This window comes from Piliocolobus tephrosceles, chromosome 1 (genome assembly GCF_002776525.5).
Source record: "Piliocolobus tephrosceles isolate RC106 chromosome 1, ASM277652v3, whole genome shotgun sequence".
NCBI classification, from domain to species: Eukaryota; Metazoa; Chordata; class Mammalia; order Primates; family Cercopithecidae; genus Piliocolobus; species Piliocolobus tephrosceles.
The window spans coordinates 129,606,351-129,627,157 of NC_045434.1; the positions used below are offsets into that span (position 1 = coordinate 129,606,351).

Here is a 20,807-nt window from a genome sequence, read left to right on the forward strand (position 1 = left end):
CCACAGGCCCCTTCTAGGGTTCTAGTAGCATCCCTAAAAGTGTGTTTACTTGGTTATGTTTTTGTAAAGTTGGCAAACTTTGGTCAAATGTTGCCTCATATCTGGTGCTACTGAGTAGCTACAAGCATTTTTAAGATTCAGTCACAGTGAAACTAAGTAGGGGATTCCGTGAGTAGGACTGGTAGGGTATGTTTATCAGTTCACATTCACTTCTATGTCTAGATAGGTTGTTGCTCCCTGTCCTGGTATAGGAATGGTTTCCAGGAATACTTTGCTGATTCATCCTGCATGGTGACATGAAGGGGTAGGGCCCAAGGGTCACATCACTATGTGAAGATGTCACATATCGACAGGTATTGGAAATAAATGTGTAAATAAGTAGAGACTTCAATTCTCATTGATGCCTTATTGGAATAAAAGGAATATTCTCAGTAGTGCAGAACATGTTAATTATAAACACAATTTTTTATGTTTTGATTAAAGTCATACAAAATGAAATTTGTCAAAATTCCTATATTTATGACCTATGTTTATCATATTTTTTCAGCTTTCCAGAAATTGTAATCTGTTGTGATTTCTCATTCTAAATAATCACTTTTATATTTTAAAAAGGCAAGCAGGGGACAGGCATACCATATATAAGTGTTGCAAATGTGTTCCCAATACTATATCTTCCTAATATTTATTTTATCTTGAAAAATAAGAAAATTAGGCCAGGCATGGTGGTTCGTGCCTGTAATCCCAGCACTTTGGGAGGCCGAGGAGGGCGGATCACCTGATGTCGGGAGTTTGAGACCAACCTGACCAATATTGAGAAACCCCGTCTCTACTAAAAATACAAAATTAGCCGGGTGTGGTGGCTCATGCCTGTAATCCCAGGCATATCGGGAGGCTGAGGCAGGAGAATCGCTTGAACCCAGGAGGCAGAGGTTGCAGTGAGCCAAGATTGCACCATTGCACTCCAGCCTGGGCAATAAGAACGAAACTCTGCTTCAAAAAATAATAATAATAAATAAGAAAAATAAGAAAAATAAGAAAATTGAGGCTACTTTTTGAATGACTAAAGATGTATTTATATAGCTCTTTCCTTTTTTTGGAGGAAATGCAAATGGTAATTTAATGTTTTTATTTACTGTCAGTGTAGCTTTTTTTTTTTTTTTTTTTTGAGATGCGATCTCTGTCGCTCAAGCTGATACAGGGGCACAATATCCGCTCACTGCAACATCTGGCTCAAGTGATCCTCCTATCTCAGCCTCCTGAGTAGCTGGGACTACAGGCACATACCACCACACTAGGCTAATTTTGTATTTTTTTTAGAGACGGGGTTTTGCCATGTTGCCCGGACTGGTCTCAAACTCCTGGTCTCAAGCGATTCTTCCACCTCAGCCTCCCAAAGTGCTGGGATTATAGGCGTGAGCCACCGTGCCTGCCCCAGTATAGCTCTTAATGTGATATTTCTTCTGCAACAGTGAGGGAGAGGTGATAGGCTTTAATGTTCCTCTGGCCTTATTTTAGCATTAAAGACAATAAAGGCACTAACTAGAACCCTGCTGGGTGAACAAGATTTATGACTAGATCACTTATTCTTCTACATTTAGGTCACATTAAAACAAACACTATCTTAAGAAAGAAGAAAAATAGATACCATAAAATCTAACTGAAATATTCCTCAAGCATATTTTAAATATCATAATTGCCTATGCCTCTTAGAGTGTAAACTATTGAGTTTTTCCTCAAAGAGTAATTTTTACTGCAATCATCATTTCTACCAGAAGATACTTTCACTATTTTTGGGGCTAACCTGTAACATTTGAATACAGTGATTAAAACTGTACTTTTTGGGATAATGAATATATTTGGGCTGCCTGTAGGTCTAGGTGTGAATTAAATAACTTGGGATATGCTGGATGCTTCAGGGCAAATTTCTTAAATTTCTCATATGAAATGTACACTGATTTCTGTCCAGCTATTTCCTGAAAGAGCCTGGAAACATCAAGATCTGGCACTCCAAAAGCTGCCTGAAGTATAGCAGCGAACTCCTGTTCTGTTATTAAGCCATCCGCATCGAGATCAAAAAGCTTAAAGGACATTTGCAGACTCTTTACAATGTTGGCAGGATTGCATAGGACAGTCAGACTTATTACATACTCTCTGAAGTCTATGCTGCCATCATTATTCCTGCCAAAGAGGGCAAAAAGTTGTCTCAAGGGCTCTGAAATTGGGAGTTTTAAATAACTTGAAAATTCAATTCCTATCTTCCCTCCTTTTGAGGCAACTGCAATTGCAGCATATTCATCCAAATGCTGATGAATGTTATCCCTATCTAACTTCGACTTCTGGCTAATTTTTGTAAATTCTACCAAACCAGCTTCTATGGGTAGTTGAAGGTTACCTGCGGAGATCATCAGTCTGCAGTCTTCATAAGTGTGCTCTGTCCCAGGCACCCCAGAGCATTTGCCATGTTGATGCGTACTGTATTGGCAAAAAGGATGGGGGTCTTTCATTTCGGATATAAACAGGCATAAACGCAACTTCTACCCTGGTGAAGGGTTGACTGAGGATCAATATACATGCCTGGAGGAAGCCTGTAAATCCCTGCCAGGTCCAGATTGCCATGTCCAGGGTGTTTGGGGACCTGAGCAGCACTGGCTACACAGGAACACCTGGACAGAAGGCCCCTAGTTTAATAGTGACTAGACGGGAACCATTGGTGCACACACCTTCTAGGAAAATCAGAATCTGTGGCCACTTCTTTCCAAATGTCACTCACTTCAGGATTTCATCCTTAGTATTCTTCCTGGAATTGGGGTCTTCTCGGATCACAAGCACCAGCTGTGTTGACAGTAGGAATTTCCCAGTCAATGGGATCTGCACATTTTGACTTGCAGACAGCACTGAGGGGAACCCTGCTATCACACAGGGGATTGAGTCAAAGAAAGTGGAGTGTGGTGCTGTAATGAAGATAGGGGCTTTGTCTTGGGTTGCCTTTTTCCCTTTCACTTTAGCCAGGAACCCTGCTAAAAAGAAAGTCACCTGCACCATGAGCTTGAGTACTGGTTTCACCAGGTTTTTTTTCCAACTCTTGGCAGGGTTGTAGGATTTGAGCAGGATAGCCAAAGGTGGAAAGCATGGCCACTGGCCAGAGGAAGAGGAAGACCATGCAGGACATTCGTACCCACGAGGATGATGCAGGTCCAGCACCATGCACAGAAGCATGTCAACTGAGGGTACAAGGATTTGATTATCTCCTGCGTGATCCCAGACTCCTTCGCCTCCAACTCAGAGTCTGTGGACTGCAGAGTCATGAAACCGACTTAGCAGACTCAGGCTGTGTGTAGCCTGGATTTGGGGTCAGCCTTTGGCATGCACCCCTTCCCCACATTCAATTGCTTTTTCCGTTTGCACATAATTAGAACTCTTAGAGGCAATTGTAGGTTAATAGAAAATGCTGCATTACCTTTAAAATCAGAAAAATCAAAGCTGGTAAATGATGTAACAGGAGAATTCAAATCATATCAACAGCACAATCTTTTTTTCTTTTTTTGCAAATATCTTGCTTTTGACATATGCTTAATAAATTATTTTCACATAGCAATTTCTGATGTTAAATTAGGCATCTATTATGTACTATTAGGGATATATTAATTCAAATAGATGAATATTATTAAAAATTACAACTTTTAATCTAGGTGCCATTACCTGTTTTTATTTACTGTGAGCTGCTTTGGCAGCTAGTAAGTCAAATTCATTTACTTGCCCTACAAATAGATTTCTAGAGATAGTAATAACTGTTTATCATAAGAGGTTTAACTGATGGCACCCTTGAAGCTTTATATCTGTTACAAGTACTTTTTCATATCCATTGAAAATTAGAGTACATTCATTGTAATAGGCCAGAATTGTCCATGGAACGTTTGATTGATAAAATTCTTAATATTAGTCCACATGAACTTGTCAGCTTCCTAAATTGACAGAAGCAGCAACAACAACAAATCTTAAAATCGCTTTTGTCAGTAACAGGTTTTTATTAAAATAAATCAGGATTACTTTACTGTGTCAACACGTCCCATTCTTTCCCTTGTTGCTGCCCTTCCAGAGGGATCAAGAGGGAAGCACCAAGTTGGTATGAGCCAGGCTTTTTTCTATACCTTGTGGCATTTGCAACTCTGACAATGTTCTATAGAATATTCCGATGTTTACTAATTGCTAACTTGAATTCCTTTTCCCTCCCAAAATTAAAAATCAAATTGTAGATTCCTGAGCGATGTATCCATCTATTGAAACACCAGATTGCTGCTAAAACAGGAAGAGTGGCATGGATACCAAAGTCTGCTAAACAGTATCTGATGTAAGTGGGATTGTGGGCTTTACCACCAGATGGCTCTAGGTCAGATCTTAGCTCCAGCACTTACACTATGGACGTTGGCAAAGTTACACGTTAAATCACATTTTTACTATTTATAAGTCGGTGATACCTACCTTGCATGTTGTTATGAAGCTGTTATATAGAAAATTGGACTTTTGTTGTAAATACAAGTTGCTATGATAAAATAATGAGAATTCTTAGGGACATTCTCCTTTGTTCTGTCATGATCAGAACGATGCTTTATGTGGGAAGCAATCCTTTCACCAATTTAGAGCTTATCTGTTACGTGATGGAATTTGGCAGTGTTACTGGTTGCCTCCCATGTTAAAGGAGAACAACCCAAGAGAATGAGTAGTAGTCCCTTGAGTTGGTATTGTTCTCTATTCTGTAACTCTTTTCCAACTCTTACTTATAATGTTCATTTCTACTTTTGAACCCTGTTTAATTTAACTGCATTCTATGTATGCCTCTCTCTCTCTTTTTTTTTTTTTTGGACAGACTCTTGCTCGTGCCCAGGCTGGAATGCAGTGGCGCGATCTTAGCTCACTGCAACCTCCGCCTCCTAGGTTCAAGCAATTCTCCTGCCTCAGCCTCCCGAGCAGCTGGGATTACAGACATTTGCCACCATCCCTGGCTCATTTTTGTGTTTTTGGTAGAGATGAGGTTTCACCATGTTGGCCAGGCTGGTCTCGAACTCCTGACCTCAGGTGATCCACCCACCTCAGCCTCCCAAAGTGCTGGAATTAGAAGCGTGAGCCACTGCACCCGGCCCTTAAGGCTTCTTATGGGAAAGTTCTATGTTACCACCTTATCTTTCTTTTATATTTCTCCCCCACCCCCAGTCCCTAGCAGTGTGCCACATATATTATTTATTCATTAAGCAAATATTTGAGTGCCTACAATATGCCAGGCCCTTAGTCTAGAGTTGGGTATCAGTTAACAAAACAACAAAAAAATCCTGCACTGTGGAGCTTAGATTCTAGTGCACACAAGACATGTAGTATTCAATTCTTCTTGCATTGAATGGAGTAAAAGGGTCCTTTCCTTCCTTTTCCCTCTCCCTTTCCCTTTCTGTTTCAACAGGGTCTCACTCCATTGCCCAGGCTGGAGTGCAATGGCCCAATCATGGTTCACTGCAACCTCGAGCTCCTGGACACAAGCTATCTTCTCACCTTAGCCTCATGAGTAGCTGGGACTTCAGGTGTGCACCTCTACGCCTGCCTACTTTTTTTTTTTATTTATTTTTGGTAGAGTCGAGATTTCACCATGTTGACCAGGCTGGTCTCAAACTCCTGGCCTTAAGCAATTCTCCCGCCTTGGTTTCCCAGAGTGCTGAGCCACCACGCTCAGTCAAGATGTCAGCTTTAAAAAATGGTTTAATGTTCCCAGTATAAATAGTATATGGCCCATTTTAAAAATGCATATTCATTTAGTTATATTCGCCTTCAAACTAATAGATATATTATAAATCCAAAAGAGATTTGATAATATAACTTTAATGGTTAAAAGTAGTAAAAAGAACTTTTGAACAATAGAATGAAAATTTATATCATTGCAGGTTTGCCTTACAATATAGCACAGCTAATCTTTAATATACATTTGTAAAAGGCACCATATGTTTACAGAGTGAAAAAAAGCAAGAAACCAAAACGGAGCCACTTACTCCAAACTTCCTTTTTGTACAAGGGTATATATTTTAAGGCAGATGCTTGTCTGTGCAAAATACACCAGAAGAAAATCAACATTGTATTACATGTTAACACGATCTCAGATTTTTTTCAATACCATTTTGTCAGGATATTTATTTATGATAAAGCACATTAAAACAGTTTTTTTCCTAATAAAACATAAAGAAGTTGATGAACAATTTTTTAAAATTACTTAGAGATTTCATTACAGACCCTTCATAGAAGATAAAGAAAAGTCAATCTTTTTTTCTTGTTTCTTCTTTTAGAAATGTCCATATCAATTTGTTCACTATGTCAGGTTGGTCTTGCTGAAGCCAATGACTGGCTTCTGACAAAATAGTTAGCCTGAAATAGTTTTTAACATAAATCTTTGTTACTTCAGCCATCTCAACCTCCATGAATGCGTCATTCTCTCCCCACAGTAGTAGTGTTGGAGTGGTCACCATGTGATGTTTGAGAGGCAGGCAGCTATAAAAACAAAATACATGGGCTTGAGATTCACTGTCAAAGTTAAAATGACATTTTCCTACACTGCCCCATTAGGCCATTCATTCTCGAAGGGGGCAATCTTGCTTCTAGAAGGGTGAAAATTGTGTTCTTGGGAGGGTGAAAAAAATCTTACCCTTTGCATATATAAAGCATGGATATACATACAGTACATAAGCAGATACTAAAATTTCACAGGGTGGGGGTGATTAGGGAAAAAAATGTCTAAAAAGGTTCCTTAGGAAAGTGATAATGAAAAAGTGATTGAAAAACAATGCATTAAGTAATCAACATTTACTATAAAATATTTAAAAGGCTATTTAAGAAAAGGTCCAATAAAATTTAAATTGGATGAGGCTAGTAAAATGTATGATGCAAGCTGTAAGTTAAATAGGAAATTCATCACTATGAGGAGTAATTTGTTTTAAAAGGATACCAGAATTTCTGAATGGTGTAATGAAAGAGAGATTTAAACTATTTATATGTTACTGTTTAGCTTTATTTTTAAATTGTTCTTAGATAATCTGATGCATTTTATGTGAAAATTGGAACTGAAAACTTAAAAAATACATTCGGACTGAGCTTTAATATTACATGATACTATATTTTGCAAGAAGATTATTTTTTAAAACTAAGATTTTGTTGTGTATATGTATGTTTTTAAAATTAATTTGAGATGGGGTCTTGCTATGTTGACCAGGCTGGTCTCAAACTCCTGGCTTCAAGTGAGCCTCCCATCTTGGCCTCCCAAAGTGCTGGGATTACAGGCATGAGCCAGCACACCTGGCCTATATTTTCTTAAGTACAGAAAAGTATAAAGAACAAAAATAAAATCATTTATAATTCCATTATCAAAAGGGCAATATTTTGGCATTTTCTATGCATATTCTTGAAATCATACTATAAATATAATGCAATATAGACAATTTATACACAGTACATGTATGCAAATTTCACATTAAATGATATCAAGAATTTTCTAATTTCATAACATTTTTCAAAAATAATTGTTAAAGATACTAGTTTATGGCATAACTCATAAACGAGTTGACTATTCCCCTATAATTGAATATTTAGGTTTTGTGGTATTTCTCCTTGTTTTAAATTTTGCTATAATAAGCATTTTATGCCCAGATTTTTCTTGGCATTTCTGATAATCCCTTTGGACTACAGCCTAGAAGTAGAATTCCTGAGCTAAAGGGAACAAATATTTTTGAAGCTTTTGACATCTTCTGTTACTGTTTTTCAGAAAAGTTGATGGTATTAATTATACTCCTATTGATTAAGAATGAAAATGAACATCTAACTGTTTATCACTGAGTCACATTTTTACTAGTAAATAAAAAAGCCTGATTTGTGGCAATTCAGAGTTGACAGCAGGATATTACACATGCCCACCATGGACTTAACTTCTGATACCACACAAGTGGCCAACATTTGGTTGTAATGCTCCTAAAAATTAAGTTCTTTGTAAATGGGTAAATTGATAGAAAAATGTATTCTACACTTACTAACTCATGGGTTAGAATTCAAACTTTAGAGCCGGGCACGGTGGCTCACACACCCCAGCACTTAGGGAGGCCAAGGTGGGCAGATCACCTGAGGTCAGGAGTTCAAGACCAGCCTGGCCAACATGGCAAAACCCCGTCTCTATTAAAAATACAAAAATTAGCCATATGTGGTGGCTAACACCTGTAATCCCAACTACTCGGGAGGCTGAGGCAGGAGAATTGCTTGAACCCAGGAGGCAGAGGTTGCTGTGAGCTGAGATCGCACCATTGCACTCCAGTCTGGGGAACAGAGCAAACTCCATCTTAAAAAAAAAAAAAAAAAAAAAGAAAGAAAGAATGCAAACTTTAAAGCCACTTACATTCTACAGCACAATAATATTCAAAACCAAACCATTTTCTAACAGTTATCTGCATGGTTTAGCAATATCGGTGCACAGAACAATTGAATTAGTAAAGTAAGTGGAGTTTTTTGTTGTTGTTGTTGAGACGGAGTCTCGCTCTGTCACCCAGGCTGGAGTGCAGTGGCCGGATCTCAGCTCACTGCAAGCTCCGCCTCCCGGGTTTACGCCATTCTCCTGCCTCAGCCTCCCGTGTAAGCGGAGTTTTAAAGGACTATTAGTCAAAGAGCAAAGAGAAATATAAACTCTTCACTAAATTGAAATAGAGAAAAAAGAGAGGAGTTTCCAGAAAACAGAAGAAAAGCATATTCTCTGGTCCTGAGGTTTCAAACTACTAAATTTCACATTAAATATGTTACATATGAAATAAAGTAATCAGTAATTAAGATGATATTTTGGTTTTTATCTGCTGACTCATTTGATTTCTCAACTGGCTCAAACACTGGGCAGCAAAAAGAGGTGCTATTTGTCAGATTCCCCCTACCCAACAGTAGTACATGCATTTATACAAATATATAAAGGTGTTTTGGATGCATTTAATATATAAATGGTATCATACTCCATATATCCTTCTACAACTTGTTTTTGTGCCTTAATATATTTTTAAGATTTATTCATTGACGATGATGAGGTAGGAGGTGGGACTCAACTCTGGACCAGATTGAAGACTGGCTGAAACTGGTAAGAGGCACCAAAAGTACTTCTCTATATGACATGCCCACCAGTGCCATGACACTTTACCATTGCTGTGGCAACACCCAGAAGTTACCACCCCTTTTCTAGAAATTTAGAAGTTAGAAAATTAGAAATTACATGTCCCTTAACTTGCATGTGATTAAAAGTGGGTACAAAGATGAATGCAGAACTGCCCCTGAGCTGCTACTGTGGGCACATTACCTATAGGTTAGACCTTCTCTGTAAGGAGCAGTACCTCTGCTGTTGCTGTACACTGCTGTTTCAATAAAAGTTGCTGTCTAACACCACCAGCTTGCCCTTGAATCTTCCTGGGCAAAGCCAAGAACCTTTCCAGGCAAAGCTCCAATTTTGGGGTTTGCCTGCCCTGCATCAATGATACATGAAGTTCTACTTCACTCATTTTCATTCCTATATAGAATTCCATCATATGATTATACTGCAATTGATCCATTCTTCTGTTAAAAGACATTTTAAAATGTCCATTTTGATAATTCAAATAATAACCAAATTCATTCTTGTACACATCCACTTATGCACATGTACAACAGTTTCCTTACAGTACATCCCCAGAAATAGAACTGCTTTTCAGAGTATACACATCCTCAACCTTACTTGATATTGTCAAATTGTTTTTCAAACTGATTGTATTTTCCACAAGCAGCATGTAAAAATTCTCTTTGCTCTACTTCACTGCCAACATGTTCTCAATTGGTTAATTTTTTCCAATCAAATGAGTGTAAAACATTTTCACTTACCTGATGTACCAGATACTGCTCCACAAAACTTCTTCCCTTCCACTATAGTGTTTTTAAAAATCCAATTTTTAGCAGGACAATTGGTCATCCAGAATTCCTAAACTTCCTGTTGCTAGGTGAGGATGTAATGTGTGCCCAGCATGCCCTCTCTGACCCTTCCCACTTCCCATTGACAAATGCAGATGTGGTGGTAAGCCACCACGGACCACACAGACAAGGGCAACACCCTATGTATAACAGAACAACAAAACAGAAAGCACCAAGGCTTCTGACCAAAGAATAACATAACTGTGATGATTTCACAGAGCAAAACCGCACCAGCCTAGACTTTTACTTGTGAGAGAAATAAATTCTATCTTGTTTTTGCCAGTTATTTCATCTCTCTCTTACAAGCAGTAACACCTATGTTCTATACCTGGCTACCATTAGGGTTCAGCATCTTTCATGTGTTTATTGGCTGTTAGATTCCTTTTCTGTGAATTGCTTTCTCATATCCTTTATCCATTTTTTGATTGAGCTACTGTTTTTTGTATTGATTTGGAGGTATTCTTTATTATACTCTAGATATTAATTCAAAATTAATTGTGTATTGCAAATAACTTCTACCCACCTAAGGTTGCTCATCATTTTATATCTTTTGACATATAGATATTTTTAAATATTAATGTAGTCAAATGTATCAGTCTTCACAATTTGAGAGCTAGTTGTGCTTTATTTAAGAAATCCTTCCCACATGAGGTCATGAAAGTTTTATTTTCGCCGGGCGCGGTGGCTCAAGCCTGTAATCCCAGCACTTTGGGAGGCCGAGACGGGCGGATCACGAGGTCAGGAGATCAAGACCATCCTGGCTAACACGGTGAAACCCCATCTCTACTAAAAAATACAAAAAACTAGCCGGGCGAGGTGGCGGGCGCCTGTAGTTCCAGCTACTCGGGAGGCTGAGGCAGGAGAATGGCGTAAACCCGGGAGGCGGAGCTTGCAGTGAGCTGAGATCCGGCCACTGCACTCCAGCCTGGGCGACAGAGCGAGACTCCGTCTCAAAAAAAAAAAAAAAAAAGAAAGAAAGTTTTATTTTCTAGACATTTTAAAGTTTTATTATCGCAGATGGGTTTTTATTTCCCTAAAGCTTTATTTTATTTTATTCCACTATTTTAGATTCAGGGGGTACACGTGTGGTTTGTTACATGGGTATATTGTATGATGCTTTGGGCTTCCATTGATCCTGTCATCCAAATAATTAACATAGTTCCCAACAGGAAGTTTTCCAACCCTTGCTGCCCTCCCTCCCTCCACCATTTTGGAGTCCCATTGTCTATTGTGCCCATCTTTATGTCCATGAATACCCAATGCCTGAAGCTTATTTTTTGTTTGGTAAAATAAAACATAGGGACCTAATTTAATTTTATTCTATATGCATATCCAATTAGTCCAACAAAATTTATTGAATCTTCAACACTGGTTTAAAATGCTATCTCTGTCATATCAAGTTCCCCCATATGTGGTTCTGTTTTGGGGCTTTCTTGTCTGTTTCATCAATTTGTTCATCCCAGAGTGAACACCATATTCTATTTATTTTATAGCTTTATTATAAATCTTGATATCCAATAGAGCTATTCACCCACCTATTCTTCTTTTTTTTTGAGACAGTATCTCACTCTGTCACCTAGGCTAGAGTGCAGTGGCATCATCTCGGCTCACTGCAACCTCAAGTGATTCTCGTTCCTCAGCCATCCAAGTAGTTGGGATTACAGGCGTGCACCACCAAGTCCAGCTAATTTTTTGTAATAGAGATGGGGTTTTGCCATGTTGGCCAGGCTGGTCTTGAACTCCTGGCCTCATGTGATCCACCCACCTTGGCTTCCCAAAGTGCTGGGATTACAGGCGTGAGCCACTGCCCCCGGCTACCTATTCTTTTCTTTAAAATGATCTTGGTCATTCTTGGTCCTGTGCTCTCCCATATAAATATTAAAATCAGCTTGTCAAGTTTCATTTAAAAACTTTCTTATGGTTTTCACTGAAGTTGCATTAAGTTCATAGAATAATTTGGGGAGAATCCAGTAACTATTTTTTATTTTTAATTATTAATTTAAAAACTATTTTTTTTTTTTTTTTTTTTGAGACAGGCTAGAGTGCACTGGCAGCATCATAGCTCACTGCAGCCTTGAATTCCTGGGCTCAAGTGATCCTTCCACTTGAACCCCCTGAGTAGCCGGGACTGCAGAGGCATGCCACAACACCTGGCTAATTAAAAAAAAAAAAAATTTTTTTGTAGATACAATGGTCTCATTGTGTTGCAGGCTGGTCTCTAACTCCTGGCTTCACGCAATCCTCCCACTTCAGCCTCCCAAAGTGCTGGGATTACAGGCATGAGTCACTGTACCTGGCCCCAAGAACTTTATGATACTGTAGTTTCCCACTAATGAACATGATAAACCAGAGCTGGTTTTCAGTAGTTTATACCAGCAAGTCTGTATCAATTGTGAAATTATTAAAATACTTCTCAGCGGGGCAGGGTGGCTTATACCTGTTATCCCAACACTTTGAGATGGCGTCCTTTAAGGCCAGGAGTTCGAAGCTGGAGTGAACTGTGATCATGCCACTGCACTCCAGTCTGGGCAACAACAAAGTGAGACCCTGTCTCAAAAAAAACAAAAAACAAAAAACTTCTCTACTGGTTGGTAAATAGTCACTGTTCTAAGCCCATATTATTTAATGTCTTAGAATAAATTTTGATAATGCGTAAAGGTCATCTTTTGTTAGAGTCATTCCTATATGCCTTAGAATTTTTTGTTGCGTTTGCAGGTGCATCTGTTTAAGAAATATGTGTTTTATAATGGTTGTTGGTTTGTGTGACTATAATTTTGTATCTTGAACTTTTATGTATCAACTCTGCTGAGCTGTTTAATTTTGATAATTTTTCTGTAGATTCTCCTGGTTTTTCTAGATATATAAACACATTGTCTATGAATTATTATTTCTTCCTTCCCCGATTCTCACTTTTTGCCCCTTATCTTATATGCTGGCTAAGACATAATACAGTGGTGAACAGAAGCAGTTATAGTAGTCAAGTTTATTTATGTATTAATTTTTTTTGAGAAAGGGTCTCGCTCTGTTGCCAAGGCTGGAGTGCAATGACGGATCTGGGCTCACTGCAACCTCCGCCTCCTGGGTTCAAGCAATTCTCATGCCTCAACCTCCAGAATAGCTGGGATTACAGGCGCCCACCACCACACCCAGGTAATTTTTTGTATTTTTAGTAGAGACTGGGTTTCGCTATGTTGGCCAGGCTGGTCTTAACTGCTGGCCTCATGCGATCCACCCACCTTGGCCTACCAAAGTGCTGGGGTTCCAGGCGTGAGCCACTGCATCTGGCCCCTCGAATTTATCTTTATTCTTTATTTTTGAAAGAAATGCTTTTAGTGTTTCATCACAAAATGATGTTTAGGTTTTTGGTAGACAAAGTTCCCTTCTTCATTGTTGTGGTAATGGAACCGTAATATGATTAACAGAAAGGCACCAGCTGACACAGAAAATATCAAGTTTAATGACAAAGGAAACAGAAACTTACAAAGATGGTTCATAAAGTAGGAGATAATATATTACTCTCTCAGATACCAGTAGAACTTTCCAGGCCCTCCAAAGTTTCCCATGGAAATACAACTGTGGAGAGCACTACAAATGTATTACTTACTTTGTAATACAAAGCAAGTATTTTACCATTTTAATAGAGGTTTTGTATATCCCTGGCCCCAACTCCTGAAGAATCTTCTATGCCTGCCAGCTCTTCAGGTGCAAACAATCAGTGGAAAACACCCTCAATGTTTTATTATTATTATTTTTTTTCTGGAACAATTGAGTAAAGCAAAGGTCTGTTTCCCAGAAATATCCCTTCAGCAGATGCAGGCTTATCCCACCTATCTGAGGTCCACTCCTTTCTCCTCTATTTCTAGATTACTAAGAATTGTTGCATGAATGTGCATTAAATTTTATTAAACGCTTTTTCTTAATTGATTTAGCTGGTCATTGTTTGGACGAACCGAGGCAAGATGGTGCACTTCCAGGTTCTTCATCCCCACCCCCAACTCTTCCCGCGCGCGAAAATGCAGCCGGCACCCAGGGAGGGTGCAGACCAACTGGGCATGCGCCAGGTGACGTCAATCTGAAGAGACCAAGATTTACCTGGTCGCACCTGCGGAATGCCCCTGACACGCCCATTCCCCACCTATTGCCTTCCCACTCCTAGAAAAGCGGCTCTCCTCCATTAAGCCACGCGGACTTCCCAGTTTCTTGTTGCTGTAGGAACTGTCGGAACTCCGTCCGAGAGCGTGGGGGAGGGGAACTCTGCCGGCCTTCTTTGCCGGAGGCCGACAGACTTCTTCTCCACACCTTGGGGTACTAAAATAAACTTGCAGTTTTGTGCTTGACCTTTGCCTACTTGCTGGTTCTTTTGCTCACTCTGGTGGTCTTAGAAAAACAAGACAGATGGTGCCGAACCCGGGAGGAGACCCCTCCTCAGGCCTCTAAGGATTGAGGAACCTCCTCCTGCTTCCACACCGCAGACGGACCAGGACCTGAGACCCGCTTCCCTCACTCTCATGGCCTCTCTGGGGTAAGTGCCCTTGTCTCCTCTTTACCTCCCTCGGCCAGAAATCCTGCACGGGTCCAAGGTCCATTTTGAGCCACCAAGTGGCTTGGGAGAGCCTTGCAGGACGGAGACGTCCGCCTGAAGGTAATCTCCACTTTGGCACCATGAGCCTCCACTCTGTCTCTGCTGGTTCCAAAGGACGCTTTGAAGCCAGGCAGAGATCCACTTCCATTTCCATTGTGTCCATTGTGTCCCTCGGCCAAAATCCTGCGCAGGTCCGAGGTCCATTTTGAGCCACCAAGTGGCTTGGAAGCCACCACGTGGCTTCGGAGAGCCTTGCAGGACGGAGACGTCCGCCTGAAGGTACCCTCCACTTTGGCTTCAAGAGCCTCCAGTCTGTCTCTGCTGGTTCCAAAGGAGGCTTTGAAGCCAGGCAGAGATCCACTTCCATTTCCATTGTGTCCATTGTGTGTCGGTAAAGAGGAAACAAATGGGAAACCCCCAGTCCAAATTTCCAAAGAGCACCCCCTTAGGGTGCCTCCTAGCCAATTTAAAAACCTTACAGCTTGAACAAGACCTTAGGAGGAAGCGGTTAATTTTCCTTTCCACTGTGGCGTGATCGACCTCAGCAATTTCTGCCAGCGGCTAGGCAAGTGGTCCGAAATTTACATACAAGGCTTTTAGGCCTTAGGCTCTCGTCCCTATACTCCTTCTCTCCCCGCTCTCCCCACCCCCTCCCTTCCTGCCCAGACTCCTCCTCCTCCCCCCATCCAGACTCCTTCTTCCTCCTCCTTATCTACTAGTAATCCACTCAGTCCCGTGCCTCCTTCGGGGCCCCCAACTGGCTGTCTTGAGTCCCCTATTCCTGCCCCACACCCTCCTACAGTGTTAGCGCCTTTGCGAGAGGTGGCTGGGGCGGACGGGGTAGTCAGAGTACATGTCCCTTTTTCATTGGCCGATCTTTCCAAAATTGAGAAGCGTTTAGGTGATTTCTCAGCTAATCCTACCATATACATAAAGGAATTTAGACACCTTTGTCAGGCCTATGACTTAACTTGGCATGACCTCCAGGTTATCCTAACCTCTACCCTAAACTGACTGAAGTTCTAACCCAGTATACCCGGTTAGATCCGGCCTCCCCAACAGGGGCCACCATTTTGGCGTCTTATTTCATTTCTCAATCAGCTCCTGACATTCGTAAAACTTCAAAAGGTAGAGGATGGTCCTCAGACACCAATACAAGACCTGGTTAAATTAGCCTTTAAGGTCTATAGCTCCAGAGAGGAGACGGCAGGCTCGCCTTGAACAGAAGTTACAGCTCCTAGCAGCGGCTTTACAGCCCAGTCGTAACCCCAGGCCAGAGAGCACATACTCCTCAGACTCCAAAGCTACAAAAGGAGCCTGCCTGCTATAAGTGCGGCAAGGCAGGACACTATGCCAACAGGTGTCCGCAAGGTCCCCGAGTCCCAACGCGGCCTTGCTATAAGTGCAAGGCATCAGGACATTAGGCCAGTGAATGTCCTAACCCTCGTCCACCAGCAACCCCCTGCCCTGCTTGCCAGCAGGGAGGAAACTGGAAGTCTGATTGCCCCACCCTGAGAACAGGTGCCGCGCCTCTACGTGACCCCCTTTCCCAGGATCCTGGGAGCTCCTTCCAGCTCCTACATCTGGATGATGACAACTGAAGGTGCCGAGACTCGGGGACCCCCATCACCCTCGCCGAGCCGCGGGTAACTCTCCTGGTAGCGGGTAAGACAATTACTTTTTTAATCAACAGCGAGGCTACCTATTCTGTTTTGCCGTCCTTCTCTGGACCTAGCCTTCCATCCAATATCTCTGTAGTAGGAGTAAGTGGAAAGCCATCCACTCCACGAAAAACTCCAATCCTTAATTGCTGCCTGGCCAACAAGTACTTTGCGCACTCATTCCTCATTCCCAACTAAAAAGGGCCCCTACCGAAAGCAATCAGTGGAAATCAGTTTGGCTTTCCCCCACTCGCCTCAAACTTACTAAATTTTCTTAACTATCTCATACTCCCCAACCTTGCCAGGACTATCCTTCTGGGTTTTGCCCATATTCCAACAAATGCTTCCATTCCTCATTCCTATACTAATACTGTGCCTTATTTTATTTTTCATCCGTGCGTCCAAATACCAACCATGGGCCCTGACCTTAACGACGCCCCTTAACAGCAGGAAGTAGCCAGACAGACCACGGCGCCCCTTTATCACTATTATCAATAAAAGGTTGGACTGTTTGGACGAACCGAGGCAAGATGGTGCACTTCCGGGTTCTTCATCCCCACCCCCAACTCTTCCCGCGCGCGCGAAAATGCAGCCGGCGCCCAGGGAGGGTGCAGACCAACTGGGCATGCGCCAGGTGACGTCAATCTGAAGAGACCAAGATTTACCTGGTCGCACCTGCGGAATGCCCCTGACACGCCCATTCCCCACCTATTGCCTTCCCACTCCTAGAAAAGCCGCTCTCCGCCATTGAGCCGCGCGGCCTTCTCACAGCCCTGGCGGCCTTCTTGCAGCCCCACTCCTGTCGGGATGTCGGGACTGTGGGAAGTCCGTCCGAGAGCCCCACCGCGGGGGGACTCTGCCGGCCTCCTTTGCCGGAGGCCGACAGACTTCTCCCGCACACCTTAGGTTACTAAAATAAACCAGCAGTTTTGCTGTTACACTTGCCTACCCGCTGGTTCTTTTGCGCCCGCTCGGCTGGTCTTAGAAAAACAAGACAGTCATATTTTCCCTTTTAATCTGTTAATGTCATAATTAAATTAGTGGATTTTTTTTTTTTTTTTTTTTTTAAGAGGGAGTTTCGCTCTTGTTCCCCAGGCTGGAGTGCATTGGCACGATCTTGGCTCACCGCAACCTCCACCTCCCAGCTTCAAGTGATTCTTCTGCCTCAGCCTCCGGAGCAGCTGGGATTACAGGCATGTACCACCATGCCCAGCCAATTTTGTATTTTTAGTAGATAAATAGGGTTTCTCCATGTTGGTCAGACTGGTATCGAACTCTCGATGTCAGGTGATCCGCCTGACTTGGCCTTCCAAAATGCTGGGATTACAGGCATGAGCCACTGCGCCCAGCCTAATTAACGATGGCTGGATCTCAGCTCACTGCAACCTCCGCCTCCCGGGTTCACGCCATTCTCCTGCCTCAGCCTCCCGAGTAGCTGGGACCACAGGCGCCCGCCACCTCGCTCGGCTAATTTTTTGTATTTTTAGTAGAGACGGGGTTTCACCGTGTTAGCCAGGATGGTCTCGATCTCCTGACCTCGTGATCCGCCCGTCTCGGCCTCCCAAAGTGCTGGGATTACAGGCTTGAGCCACCGCGCCCGGCCATTAATGAATTTTTAATGCTAACTCGTCCTTGGTTTAATTTTTAAATGCATACTGAATTCAGTTTGATATTTTATTTTGAATGTGTGGATCTATGTTTATAATCTAAATTGACCTATAATTTGCCTGTCTTACTCAATCCTTGTTTTGATATGAAAGTTATATTAGCCTCATAAGATGAGCTGAAATATATCTTCCTTTTATAATATCTGAAAGAGTATTTAACAGTGGGATTTTCTGTGGTAAAACTTACCTGTAGGCTGGGTGTGGTGGCTCACACTTGTAATCCCAACACTTTGGGAGGCTGAGGTGGGTGGATCACCTGAGGTCAGGAGTTCGAGATCAGCCTGGCCAACATGGTGAAACCCCGTCTGTATTAAAAATACAAAAATTAGCCGGACACAGTGGCACAAGACTGTAATCTAAGTTACTCTGGAGGCTGAGGCAGGAGAATCACTTGAACCCAGGAGGCGGAGGTTACAGTGAGCCGAGATTGTGCCACTGCACTCCAGCCTGGATGACAGAGCAAGACTCCATCTCAAAAAAAACAAACTTACCTGTAAAACCATCTAGGCTTCTATGTATAGCTGTGTATTTGTATATCTATGTGTGTTACTATAGATACGCTTTAAATTTATATTGGTTAGCTGTAAGTCTTTTCATGTTTTTGAATTCTTCATGAGTAGTTTTGGATAAGTTATGTTTTTCTTAAAAATTGTCCGTTTTGTCAAAGTTCTAAAATTTGTTAACTTAAACATTTATACCTTAATATCTGTAATATTTGTATTAATAGTTATGTTTATTTACTGCTTTCTGGTTCCTAACTTTATTTGTGCCTTCTGTTTTTTCTTAACCATTCTTGCCAATAGCTTATCTATCTTAGTAGTCTTCAAATAATCGGCTTTTGGTTTTGCCACTTCTCTCTATTGTGTCTTTGTTTTCTATTGTACTAATTTTTGCTTTATATATGTAATTTAAATTGTTTGTCTTCTAATTTATTTTTGTTTACATGTTCTTTTTCTAACTTCTTAAGTTGAACTCTTATGTCACTGATTCTCAATATTTTCTAATATAATCTTTAAAGCTATATATTTCTTCCTAAGTATTGTTTTAACTATTCCTCATGTTTTGAAATATCATTTTTTCTAAGTTTTTACTAATTTCATAGATTTTTTACCCATAGTTATTCAGAAGTCAAATTTCTGAATATATGAAGTTTTCTAAAAGTTTGTTGCTATTGTTATTGATTTCTACTGTAATGTGTTCAGAGAAAATAATCTACGTAATATTTTTTGGTATTGGTTAAGATTTTGCTTTGTAGTCCAGTATGTAATCAATCTTCATAAATATTCTTTACATTATTGAATAGGCTGGGTACAGTGGCATCCCAGCACTTTGGGAGGTGGAGGCGGGAGGATCACTTAAGACCAGGATTTGGAGACCAGCCTAGGCAACATAGTGACACCTCACCACTATTTAAAAAAGAAAAGAAAAGAAAAGAATGTGTATTTTTCTGATTGTTAGGTGCAGAGTTGTACAGATCAAAGATATTAATAGAGTTGTTGAAATCTTCTATATCCTTGTTAATTTGTTTCTGCTTGATTGATCAACTTCAGAGAGAGGTGGGTTTAAATCTCCTATAGTAATTATGGATTTGTCCATTTTTTCTTGTAAGTCTGTTACATTTTGCTTTATTATCTGATGCTTTGTTATATGTTTAGAATTATCTTTTTGCAGTACAGGTCCCATAGCTAGTCTTATTCCCAGTTCATCCTGGTTCCTCAGGTCCAAATTTTGGCAAGTCTTTGGATGAGGATATAGTCCCAAGGAGGCTTAGGTTAATAAATGAGGGCTATTTTCATGCCTGACTATAAAGTACTATACCTTATTTGTAGTCTTAAGGTGCATTATATAGCCCTGTTTTTAATGATATACTCAACTTTGCTTATCTATATAAAGAATTACTTGGGGTGGGGGGTCAGTGAGCTTCTAGAGGTCTAATGAACCTTTCCCTCAACGAGATTTAACGTGCAACCAGCTAGTTTAAAAATCCATCTTTTGCCTTGATAAAACTGTTTTGAAGTTTATAGGCCTGCTCGTTCTCATTCTCTCTCTCTCTCTCTCTCTCTGCTAATTAAAAGGATTTCAGTGACTACTCTTGGGAATGCAAGTCCTCCTAATAAACAACTATTAGTAAAAGAATCTCAGAAAGATGAGAATATTTTCCCTCTTTCCTTATAGATATTTACAACGTACTGTTCTACAACTCAAAGCAAGTACTATAAAAAGATAAATTGGGGGCCGGGCGCGGTGGCTCAAGCCTGTAATCCCAGCACTTTGGGAGGCCGAGACGGGCGGATCACGAGGTCAGGAGATCGAGACCCTCCTGGCTAACACGGTGAAACCCCGTCTCTACTAAAAATACAAAAAATTAGCCGGGCGAGGTGGTGGGCGCCTGTGGTCCCAGCCACTCGGGAGGCTGAGGCAGGAGAATGGCGTGAACCCAGGAGGCAGAGGTTGCGGTGAGCTGAGATCCGGCCACTGCACTCTAGCCTGGGCGACAGAGCAAGACTCCGTCTCAAAAAAAAAAAAAAAAAAAAAAAGATAAATTGAGAACATGTTTGAAAACTGTCATTCTTGTCTCCTATCCAAAATTAAGATTTTAAATCTTTTTTCCTTAATATAAAAAAAGACTTGTTTGAAAATGTGCCATTCTCGGCCGGGCGCGGTGGCTCAAGCCTGTAATCCCAGCACTTTGGGAGGCCGAGACGGGCGGATCACGAGGTCAGGAGATCGAGACCATCCTGGCTAACACGGTGAAACCCCGTCTCTACTAAAAATACAAAAACTAGCCGGGCGAGGTGGCGGGCGCCTGTAGTCCCAGCTACTCGGGAGGCTGAGGCAGGAGAATGGCGTGAACCCGGGAGATGGAGCTTGCAGTGAGCTGAGATCCGGCCACAGTACTCCATCCCGGTC

General features: G+C 41.4%; 1 protein-coding gene and 1 pseudogene across 1 annotated transcript in view; both read right to left on the reverse strand.

The window, feature by feature from the left end:
- Positions 1-1,823: 1,823 nt before the first annotated feature.
- Positions 1,824-3,169, reverse strand: LOC111555163 (annotated as a pseudogene).
- Positions 3,170-6,038: 2,869 nt separating this feature from the next.
- The window catches only part of EPHX4 (epoxide hydrolase 4), a 49,573-nt gene continuing 34,804 nt past the window's right edge, over positions 6,039-20,807 (reverse strand). The window contains exon 7 of the mRNA XM_023231073.2: positions 6,039-6,522. Coding sequence (XP_023086841.1) covers positions 6,291-6,522 — 232 coding nt within the window. The 3' untranslated portion in view covers positions 6,039-6,290. The remainder of the gene's footprint in view (positions 6,523-20,807) is intronic.